This window comes from Schistocerca nitens, chromosome 2 (assembly GCF_023898315.1).
Source record: "Schistocerca nitens isolate TAMUIC-IGC-003100 chromosome 2, iqSchNite1.1, whole genome shotgun sequence".
In the NCBI taxonomy this organism is placed as follows: Eukaryota; Metazoa; Arthropoda; class Insecta; order Orthoptera; family Acrididae; genus Schistocerca; species Schistocerca nitens.
The window spans coordinates 944,001,594-944,013,922 of record NC_064615.1 but is presented as its reverse complement, the minus strand read 5'-3'; the positions used below and the strand labels follow the sequence as shown (position 1 = coordinate 944,013,922).

The 12,329-nt window shown below is 35.6% G+C and overlaps 1 protein-coding gene across 1 annotated transcript in view; it reads left to right on the top strand.

Moving 5' to 3' along the window:
• Window positions 1-1,418: 1,418 nt before the first annotated feature.
• Window positions 1,419-12,329, top strand: part of LOC126234726 (PITH domain-containing protein GA19395) — a 77,412-nt gene continuing 66,501 nt past the window's right edge. Inside the window, exons 1-2 of the mRNA XM_049943474.1 lie at window positions 1,419-1,696; window positions 7,327-7,370. Of these exons, the coding sequence (XP_049799431.1) occupies window positions 1,508-1,696; window positions 7,327-7,370 (233 nt within the window). The 5' untranslated portion in view covers window positions 1,419-1,507. The remainder of the gene's footprint in view (window positions 1,697-7,326; window positions 7,371-12,329) is intronic.

Genomic DNA, 12,329 nt, shown 5'->3' with positions numbered 1-12,329 from the left:
AGGGTATTTGCGCACCGTCAGTTAGGCTGCCTCAAGATAAGCACACAGTTTCTAACTGTGGTATTCGTCTTATTGTATTAGAGTGTAGGATTATATCTCTTGTTGAGTAGATTACGAAGGAATTTAAAACTTTCTAAATTCGGTCATTAATGTCATGAAATACTGTAAATCAAATTTTTGTTGCACCTGGGAGGTGTTAGATAGGCAACATACAAGTGGTTCAGGGTTCTCAATATTTTCTTAGTAATATAGGTTAAATAGATTTCGTGCTTTTGACTCTTCTTAATCTTTAGTGCATTATATTTCTTTTTTTCATGACAAAATGCAAATCTTCTGTGACAACTTGGATATTTTTTCCTGAGTGATCTTCCATAAGTGAGACAAGAAATATGAAAGTGAAAAATGATTTAGGTTTTACAATAACAGAATAGAGCTGACGGTTACACTGTTCATAAATAAGGACGTAAATTGATGAAGCAATTTTCGTTAAATTATCTTTTTCTGAGTGAAAAAGTCAGTTTTATTGAAGGAGAAAATTACAGTTATTTATTACGTTATTTCCTATGTAGAGGAATAAACGTAATGGATGAGGTAAATAGGCCTTGTAAATATTGTCTGATGTGTTTGTATGTACATATTTTCGCTACCGGTAACAAATAAACGTCGATGTTTTGAAACGTCGGTTTACTTCTCAGCGATTTACCACACACAATTGATAAAGAATATCCTCTATGAAGTTTCCTTCGGTTTCTTATGAGGTAGCTGGAGAAGCTTCTACCAGTACGTATCGGAATCAGACGGCGATAGGACTATGGCCTATATTCCAAAACTCAAAATTTCGAAACATATTTGCGTTTAGAAGAATACTGTGGTTTAATGATGAGTGGTTCTAGCATTTCTAAGAATTTATAGGCTTATTTATCAGCTGTGTATTGAGGTAACATGTTTCACACAGTGGTGTATTGTTTTAACTTGTTTTATCTCAAATGCTTAAAACGGTAGGAATGAATGACCCTTTTATTTTATTATTATCACAATTATTGTTTGTGGCGACATATGAGTTAATAAATACATATCAGTCTCGTTTTCGCAGTTATATACATATTATTTTTATTGACGTCGAGGTCTCATGCGAGCCGCGCAGGGTGCCGCGGAGGTTTGAGTCCTCCCTCGGGTATGGGTTTGTGTGTTGTCCTTGGCATAAGTTAGTTTAAGTAGTGTGTAAGTCTAGGGACCGATGACCTCAGCAGTTTGGTGCCTTAGGAATTCACACACATTTGAACATTTTGACGCAAGCGAAGTGTCAGTCACAGATGATCAGAGAATATTGGTCACAGACATACATCACAGACGTGTATGTCTGTGTACATAATGACATCCTTGGCGATAATCGAGATGTATGGGTTGTTTGACTCTTCGAGAGTGCTTTGTCATAGTGTATGTTGGCTGTGAAGGGCTACGAATGTTGTGAGTGTCAGGGTGGGTGGCGTGGTCCGACTAAAACACGATGTCTCGGCATTCGCATAGTTGCAGTGGCGATCATGATCATGAAATTGACGATAATCCGGAAATGGGAGTGCAGTATAGTCTTTACACTAAAATAGACACAGAAAATCTGGAATGCTTGAATGAAAAGGTTGAAGGGTCGGGCAAAACTGTGTTTAAAGCTTGGGAAGACAGACTAGATTACGAAAAGGTATAAAATTTGCATCAGTTGTCGTTCTACGCGAGATATAATTAAAATTTATGAAGCCGTGCTTATATTTATGTTGTTAAATTCAACTAAAAGTGCACTTTGGCTGCCGTAAATGTCCCCGTGCTAATTGACTCGTAAACGTACAAGTGCGGACACTAAATATATTTATTTTTAAGCGCTCTCACATCAGAATTAAATTGTATGTTGTGCCTAGATTTCTCAATAAAAAGTTTCCTATATATATGTATGTCCATGTGTGAACAGTGTGGTCGTTGTAACCTTCCAGTGAGACTTGATCCTTATCCATCTATCAATAATATTGCTATATAAGTATCTTTCATCAGCTGGCTGTGTGGAACGTTAAGATGACGTGAGAGATAAAATTAATAGAATGCTTACGTTTTCGGTACTCAAGTCTGTACTTTGATTTGATGTCTTGTAACAGTTTCGTTAAAGGAAGACATATGTCAGTTTAATATATTAGTCCACACCACTTTGGAACGTATTCCTGTTGATCCCTATTTCTATTTTATGTTAAATCTAACTTGCGGCTGTTTTTCGATTGAGTTTAGAAGTTGAGATTGGCACTGCGCCACAGCCCAAATAAGCATTTTTAAATAATGTTGGGTAATATTTAATAAATTTAATGCTGAAGTACACTGGTTAAATCTTCCTTCTGCGTTGTACTTACTATGAACTGAGTATGCTGCACGATTAACATTGTCAAAAGGGAGAGTAATTTTGCAGTAAGATAATTAGTAAATAGTACAGATAAATTATTCGGAACTCTTGGGTAAGAGTAACCTGTATATGCAGTTGTATTATAAATATAAAAGCGCGCTTAAAGTAAAATTTTGTATTTGTTTGTGATAAAATCTCCATATATTTTGAATCTTAAGTTATATACAGCCTGAGTGAAACACACATCAGATTTGCTTGTCCCATTGGACTGGTCACGGAAAGAAAAACTTAAGTTCTTTGTTGGATACACCTAGTGAATGCACAGTATTATACCAGTATGATGAAAAGGCTTACACAACAAGTGGTAACTTCACATTACCTGAGGGCTGTGGCACCGACCCCCGTAGCTCTCGGGGGAAGGAAAAATGTAGTGTAGTGTGAAAATGATTTCAGATTTGGTACTGTGCAGGTTTTTTACAGGCTTGGAACTGGATCTTTTGATAGCTGCTTACAGGTCTTCAAAAATATTAAAAATATTCTGCACACAAGGATCTCTCTCTCCCCACCCTCTCATACAAACATTCATCATGACGACTAGTATGTGATTCATTATCAGCATCAAATAAATCTCTCAGAATCTCAATATCAGTGGTATATTTATTTCATAGTTAGTGTAAATGATCTGATGATGTATCAGAATTTTCTATTTTCCTTTCTGTGGAATGTGGTCTACTGAGACTAAAGTTGAACTAACTTGGAGAGGATGCTTTGAATAATTGACAGTCAGCTGTTGTCAATTATACCATGACTTATCTGTAGTACAAAACGTTTTGTCTTGTTATCTGCTCTGTGTGCACATATCTTCTGAAGAGCGAATTTAGGAACAGCATGTTCATCATTTTAATGAGTGATAGAGCTTTGCAACGTCTATACATGAAAGAACACTGCTGTATAAGGTTTCCCCATCACCTATAGTATCATGTAACGAAACTATTTACTGTCTCATTCTGTTGAAGAGTTATGACTTACTACCTCCAATTCTGCTTGTGTTCAATATTACATTGACCTGTAATATTATTTTAGACAGCCAGGAAAGAGTTTCAAGTCAGCAATTACGTTGCAGGGGGCAAAAACAGCTAATGGCCTACTTATGTAATATTGCCAAGAGGAAACTAGAAAATTTTATTTAATAGTGGCACCATTTTTTCAAGAAAGTTGTATCAATAGCAAGGAGAAAGGGTACCACAATTCTGAGGCATCCAATTGACTTATTAGGATAGAAGGAAGATGAGGAAAAGAGGTAAGATTCTTTGAAAGAAAAGGTTAATGGAACAAAAGGCATGTACAAGCAATTGTAAATTGTGTGGAGGAGGAGGAGGGAGGGCGGTGCAGCATAGGTCTCTGATTAGGTGTGCATTGTGGGATATGAGGGGGGATGGTGTTGACTGAAGTAGTTTGGAGGCAAGTAGGAAGCTGAAATTATGTTGTTGGTAGAGATGATCTATATTGCATTCTGACAGTACAATACTGAATCATATTATGAGGGGTATTCGGAAAGTAAGGAACGATGGCTTGTGAAATGGAAACCACACTGAAAATCAAAACTGTTTCATTTGCAACAGTTAGCTACAACTTCCAGCTACATATCTCCGTGGTCGCCAATCTGACTTAGACGTTTGTTGTTGCGTTGTACCAAAAAGGCAGCTGCCAGTGCTTTCTGCTAATTCTCTACGCTGGCCTACAGCTTGTTGTCTGTGCCAAAATGTTTCTTCATAGCCTGCAGTTCATGTGAGCAGAGATGAAACTCGGAGGGAGACAATTATGGGTTATATTGTGGGTAATCAAACATTTCCAATTGAAAACTATGCAGGAGAATCTTCGTTGCCCCTGCAGAATGCGGCTGAGAATTGTCTTGAAGAAAACGCATTACAGTTATGTTGTGTTGGTTGCATAGCTTCAGGTGAAATTTCTCACCAGGCCCTTGTACTCGGGAGACACTATTGTTCTAGGTATCTTTGTGTGTTCCCTGTGTGCTCAGAACTAAAAAGAACAATGTAATGTGATTGACGGGCATACTAGGGACACTACCCAACACACCTGTGCAAAACTTCATCAGATTTTCACTGTGGTTTCCATTGCACAACCGATCGTTCCTTACTTTCTGAATAACCCTTGTATGATATAAATGCGTCATACACAAGGTGTTTTTTTTTTCCGTGCCTGTGAATGATGTGTAGCTGCTTCACATTTGAGAAGGTGTCTGTAATATGAGAAGTAAAAGCAACAGTTGAATGAAAATGTGTAAAACCAGGGGTGATCTTGCCTTGGGGGGGGGGGGGGAGGCACACAATAGGTAGGTTTTGGAAGGGATGGAGAATAACAGAATAAACAGTAATCATTGATCACGAACATTGTTTGGCTATAGTTACAATTGAAGTATTACCTGATTTAGAAATGTGAGATGTGCTCCTAAGACGAATGATGGCATTACTACAATATATTTGTTAAATTTATCACTGAGAAACTACAGAGAAACCAACAGATATTAGTCTGTAATACTGAACAGTTGTTAAAGACCAACAGGTTTTGTATATTTGCTTTACCTGGTACAAGCTCCATTGAGTTTGTTAATTGGGAGTGTTGTCTTTGTGAGTAGATGGAGTGTTAAAAGGTTGCAGGTGTGTTAGATGGCTAGCAGTTTTACTGCAGGAAAAAGATGTCATTTACCTATTTTATACACTCTGTGCTTGCAACTGGGAATGTATACTTTCGTAATATTAATTTTGAGGCACTTGGACTGTAACATGAATTGTGTTCTGTTCTTTGATATCTTATATAGGCTACTAGGAGGATAGAAAGTTTAATGGTAAATGTTTATGTTGGGAGTAATGTGAAAATGCATGATGTAAGTGTGTTGCAGCAGTAGGTGTAAGAAATTGTTGAAGTGCCTTTTAAGACAGCATGATCACTTGGTCATTGTGAAGGCAGTGTGCATTGGGGACTAAATCACTGTGTAGATCATTTTTATTAGTGTCAAAGTAGACAAACCAAACTACTGTTAAAATAAGGGAGGCATGTATTGAGTGAGTGGGGAAATGGGAAATGTTGAGGAAGGAAATAGGAAAGGGTGTCTGTGAAATGTTGGTTTGTTGTAACAGACCTGGCAGATATTACCGTGTTGTAACTGAAAGGCATATGTCTACAAATTTTGTTCGGGATGACACATTCTCATGAAAATTCTGAGAAAATGTATGCCTTTTCTCCAGTTGAGTGTGAGCATGACTTGTAATTGGATGTTATGTAAACATTAGCTATTACCAATTGTATTAAATGTAAGCATATAATGTTTTACACTTGGGTATTGCCATAGTTACAGTCATTAGTGTGTAAATCAGGAGGAAAGTAACTTGGCAGTGAAAGCACAGAATTTGCAGATCTCTGTGAAAATTGTCCAGTATCTAAATTAAGTGTCATTATCACAAAACTGCAATGATGTGATTAGATGTTGATATAAGAATGTCTGTGAACAGAACGAAGTACTGTCTACTGTTACATTGGTGGTAATGAAGTTATATCAGTGATTTAGTTCCAACAATGGAAAATCCAGGATGGAATGTAACAATATTAGAGAAGGAAAGTTGCTACTTACTAATCATATAGCGAAGATGCTGAGTCGCAGACAGGCACAACAAAAAGATTCTCACAATTATAGCTTTCAGCCATTAAGACCTTTGTTAACAACAACAACAACAACAACAACAACAACAACAACAACACACACACACACACACAAAACTTGCAAGGGTTTGCATGTATCATTGACAAAGGCCTTAATGGCCGAAAGCTATAATTGTGAGAATCTTTTTGTTGTGTGTATCTGCGACTCAGCGTCTCCGTTATATGGTGAGTAGCAACTTTCCTTCTCTAATATAGTGATATAGTTCCTATGCACAAGGCAAAGTATAGCCTGCTCGCATGTGCCATGCTTAATTCTCATTGATTAAAGATTGTAGTTGTATGGAGTATTCAGGAAACAAATACAAAATGTGGTTTGCTTTGGTATTTCACATAATAGTGCAGGCAAAATAAATAGGTAGAGATTGTTACTGCTGAGTTGTTTCAGGTTGTTATAGTGTGGGTGAAATCTTAATTTGGAATTTTTATATTACAATATGCATTTTTGATAAAAACAGGCACGTATTTATGAAAGTGTGCTTATTCTCTGTACAATTTTTAATGATGTAGCTGCTGTCGACCCCGTTTGTTTTACCTTGGCTGCTTTCTGTGCGCAACTGTTTGAACCTAAACAGTTATTATTTTGATATATGAATGCTCTATTTTTAAATATATTTAAGTTGTCAATGTTATGTTATATTTTCTATTACTATGTTAAAAACTTAGTACAAATGTTGTGGCACAGTTAACTGAGCTTCATTAGTCTTTATGAAACTTTCGTTTATGTCTTGTATCATGGGAAACACAACATGTACATTTCGTGATGTGATCAGTGTTAGTCTACATATCAATGTACATGTAAATAGTAAAAGTTTCAGATTGCTTACCGTGCACATCATTCTCACAGCTACACTATAAGAGTATATGTGACAAAAGATTGGCATCTAATACCTCCTTCTGAAACATTATTAACTACAGTGTGGTCACTCATTTAAAAGTACTGTTGAATCTGTTTCAGAATTAATAAACTTTTTTGTCAGAATAATGAGGAATGAAAAACAGATATTTCAAGCAGTTTTTAAATTTGCACATATTTGCACATGTCAGTCTTGCTGTTTTGCACTTCATAAGGAGATGCCTTTTTTGTCACAAATATAGTTAATATTTAATTTTTTACACACACACACACACACACACACACACACACACAGTGACGTAAAAACCACATCCCTAATTTTTCCACACTAATAATATTTCTCTTTTTTTCCCCTCAGTATGTTGAAAGTGATGTTGACGAAGAATTGCTGTTCAAAATTCCGTAAGTACACAAAATTCAGTCTTCAAAGTTTAATTAATGTAAGCCGTCCCCTCCATGGAGTTTATTTTGTATTGATTAATAACAAGTAAATATTTTTCTCTTAGAGTGCAACATTTGTGTCATAAATGCAGTTGAAATTTAATTTGTTTTTAATTTTTGTCATCACATATAGCAGAGTCACGTTGGAGTTACCTCAGAAAATGCAGGGTAAAGAGCAGTATTCAGTACTAGTTGTTGGCTTTGACCAGTGATGTAGGAAACATGTAACAGATGTAAACAACATGGTGACTATAACATGATATCAGTGGCTATTTTTTCAAAGGGGCTAAGTTATAGATCAGTCTGTCACCACATTGATGTTTGGTGCTTTCATATTTGTTGGCTTCACCAATTCACAACCAGACTCTCACCTTCAAACCTATCCTAGACCTTGGGCAAAACTACAGATCAGTCTGTTGCCACAACCGGGTTCTTTTTGCTTTCACATTCATTGGCTTCACCAACAATCAAGCTCTGAAAATATGTTACAAAAGATGATGTCACAGCATCAATTAACATTATATTAGTGGTCAAAGCCAGTGATTAGTATTGAATATTCCTCCTGACCCAGGATGCTATCTTTTAATTAATGTATTATATTCAGTAAGCAAACGCACACCTGAAAATAATGAACTGTTGATAGCAAAGTGCAAAACCATGTTTTTCAGAAAAATAAAAATTTTCCTGGTATTGGGGTATTTCTGTTAAATTATTCTTGAGATGCTTCACCTGAAGTATATTCAGTATAACTTCCTCAAGTCTGAAGAAGATACATTGTGTAAGAAAGTGAATCATGATTGAATTATGCATTGCTGGAAATTTTTTATTAATCACATAATGATAGGCACTCAGAATTTGAAGCAATCAGACATGGTGTACCGCAATGATAGATTTTGGATCCTTTGTTGTTTGTGATGTACATAAATGATCTTCCACTTACAGTTTCAGAATATGCAAATTTTGCAATTTTTGAGATATGACAATTGTAGCAATAGAAAATAGTACCAGCACTCTTACTGAAAAGACAGCTAATGAAATATTTGAAAACATCAGCAGATGGTTCAAGACAATTGGATTATCATTTAATTTTGACAAGACTCCATATAAACAGTTCAGTACTTCTCACAGGACTGCAAAAACTATAAAAATAAGTTTGTCAGATAATTAAATACAAAAAGTAGAAAGTGTTAAGCGGGTGTATGCGCAGTTGCAATACAATCCAAAGTTTTTCAAGGCAGTGCAACTAGATTTGGCACAGTTGTTAAGGAATGTTAAGTAGATACACACATACATTTTCATGCTTATTGAAGTGAAAAGTTTTTAATTACAAACAATTGAAAGTTTTTCAACCAGGTGAATAGAAATGTTTCTTTTTTGAAAAATCTATCTGAACAAAATTAATGTATTTTTATACAGGGATTGATATATCATTATTACAAACATTTGTGGAACAGAATATTGATATCTTCTTTTGCTAGATTTTTGTAGCTCTTCAAATTTGTGTGAAAAAAAAAAAAAAAAAACCTTAGGGCTTTTCTCATACCTAAATGCCTTACTATTGTTATAAATCAAAATTACAACCACAAAATGTTTCACTATAGTATAGACTAATTGTATGCCAAACTTAAGTTCTATAATATCAGTGGTTTGTGAGGAAAAAGTACATAAAGTTGCCAAAATGAAACTTATGGGAAATCTGAATCAAAGATTTGACAGTGTTTGTATTGGGTCTAACATTATTTGGGTGAACTAGTGCAAACCATATGCAGTCTCCTCTTCATCCTCAAGTGTTGTGTTCTTTGCTTGCCCTCTTAGTTTAACCTGATTTTCAAATTGAGTAACAATAATGTCAGCTGCATCAGTTCTCCTGTTATTGATTTCCTCCAAAACCAACAGTGTGAAAGCTCATGTATCAAATCTTGGCCTCTGTAGAGTCCTTAGTCTGCCAAGATTAGCCAACTGTATACTAAACAAGCATCACATGCTGAAACTTCATCAGCAGTTGCGAAAATGAATATTGCCTTGGGGCATAGTTTCCCTATCAGAGAGTTGTAACTTTCATTAGGATTTTGAGTTTTTCCATGGATGACTGCTGAAATATTCCCCACATTATTACTGCATAAAACTGGAAGAAAATGCCTCAGGAATAAATAATATAAAGAAATACAGAAAAACATAGGGGTGTGTCCCCAGGTAGGCTTCTTTAATTATTATTTTTTATCATACTTAGGAGTGGAATGTAATATTCAGGAACTGAAATTTCAGTACCATGTAGTAAATGAAGATTCAAACATTTATCACAATTGTAGTTGCATTTGCGTATGTCCCCGCGTAGAATAAATAAAGCACCTTGGTTCAGCTGTGTTTACAGTATGCATAATTTGTGCTATAGAGAATTAAAAGTGAAGAAACTAGTTTAATCTACATATTTCCATTCACTGAGTTAAGGAATCATTTTCTGGGGAAATTCAAGTTATTGGGACACAATTTTCAGAATACAGCAGTGTATTAGAAGAATTAAATCAAGTGTCAACTCAAAAACATATTACATGGTCATCTTTAAAAGAACTGGACATTTTGACATCTACTTCACAGTACAAGTATTCATTAATGTCCTTTATCATTACTAATAACTCTCTTCTCACAAATATAGTGGAAAGCATTAATGTAACATTAGGACAAAAACAAGCCTCTGCAAAGACCTCAGGGCATTACCATTAGTACAGAAAGTAGTGAGATACATGAGTACATCTATTCAGTGATCTGCCAGAACATGATTATTGAACATTGCATAGGTAATGTAGTGAAGTTCAAGACTGGATTAGGGAATTTTCTTTGGAAACGTCCTATGCCTGTTTTAACTGAAACACTTAAATTTAATGTTTTAAGTTAATGTATATTTAGAATTAACACTGCAGTATAGTAATGTAATGTTACTGCACTTAAATTAAATGTACATCCTTGATTTGTTTACACATCCCAGAGACAACTCCACTTGGGATTGGAGGAAGACAGCTAATGTAATGAGGAAAGGGACAAGTGTAGTTATGACTCACCTGCTAGGGAAAGCAGCCAACAAACAATAATAATTTCCATTGGGTTATCTATTCTGCCAAAAGATTATATTGGAAAAATAATTCAAGTCTGTTATTTGTCAAACAATGTTATGCGTAGGCTCATATTTTACTGCATATCTGTTAATCTTACACGATCTGTTTTATCAGTCTGATCTATGTGCTCATTGTGTAAAAGATATACAACATTAATGCAAGGTTGCAACAAACAAAGAGTAAACTACTGAAGTGCTTTTGTTTGCTTCTGTTCTGAGCAATGTTGTATTATCCAGTTTTTGATGGCTATTGATTTATGTTTGTGTACTTCGCAACAGATTCCTAAACAAAATCTCAGAAATGGTATTGGAAGCAGTTTTATTCTTTTTCTCTTTTACTTCTGCTGTAGTTTTTTAAGGTCAGTTTCATTTTTAGGTTTTATGGAAACATTATGCTGAAAAAGTAATTGGCCTGAATTTTCAGATCTAGCATTTCACCTGAGTTAGTGAGTAGCACGACCCAGAGGAATGCCACATTATATTAGGAAAGAAAACAGCAAATATGAAAGCAGCACAATCTACACAAATATATGTACTCCATCTATTCTAGTGATAGATCATCCATCTTACCTTACTAACATTATTGCATCTCAGATTTCTTTCATTGGCGATTTTTGTTTTTAGTTTTTGAACATAGAATGATAGACGCCATTACTTTCTTTTATGTGCCTCTTCTATGTGATTAACTACACACCTTTTAATGAGAACTCTTCATTTCATATTAGCTACAAAAATTGATAGACTTTCAGTTTTGTGTGTTAATGTTTGTTTAATTGGAAAAAAAGTCCTCTTAGATTCATTCATTCGTTCACACATCTTGTTCCATAAATCCCGTCAGGAAGGACAGCCTTCAGAGATGAGGAGTGGTCAAGTTCATGACGCAGAAGGAAAAGGTCATGCGGCAGCACAATTTAGTGCAAGTCTTCTAATTGGATGCCACTTCAGCAACTTGCATGTTATTAAAACCAACAGCATCCAGTTTCCCTCAGATGATCACCCATTGAAGCACTTGCCAGTCCCACTATTGCTTAACATCATTGATAGGGCAGGAATCAGTGTTACCAACATGACAAGTCCCTTGGCTAACATGCAGAAGCAGCCACTATTGACTACTTGTGAATTATATTGCAACAAACTATGACTAGTGTAATCTGCTCACATTGACAAATTATGGGATTTACTTCTGGATTACTTTATATATTTATATCATGGAAAAAACAGCTGCTTTGGAAAAAGCCACTGCTCCTTTTCTTATGTTACTCTGTGACTGTTTTTATCCAATACTTCCAACAAAACATTACTTTACACAGACCGTTATCAGTTGATGTAGTCTAGATACTGTTCAATACAGACATGAGAGTTCTGCAGATTCTACATCCCTGAGTCCAAGTAATCTAATGAGCTGTCACACGGTAATCTCACAAATCTAAGGACTGTCAATTCAACTAAATACCTAGGGATAACAATTATAAACAACTTAAATTGGAATGATCACATAGATAATGTTGTGATGTAGGTGAACCAAAGACTGCATTTTATTGGCAGAACACTTATAAGCTGCAACAAATCCACTAAGGAGACATCCTACACTAAGCTTGTGTCCTCTGCTGTAGTGTTGTTATGTGGCATGGGTTCCTTACCGGATAGGGCTGATGGGGCACATAGAAACAATTTAGAGAACAACTCATTTTGTACTGTTGTGAAATATAGGGGAGAGTGTCGCAAATATGGTATGCAAGTTGGGGTGACTGTCTTTAAAACAAAGGCATTTTTCAATGCGGTGACATCTTTTCACGATATTTCAATCTCCA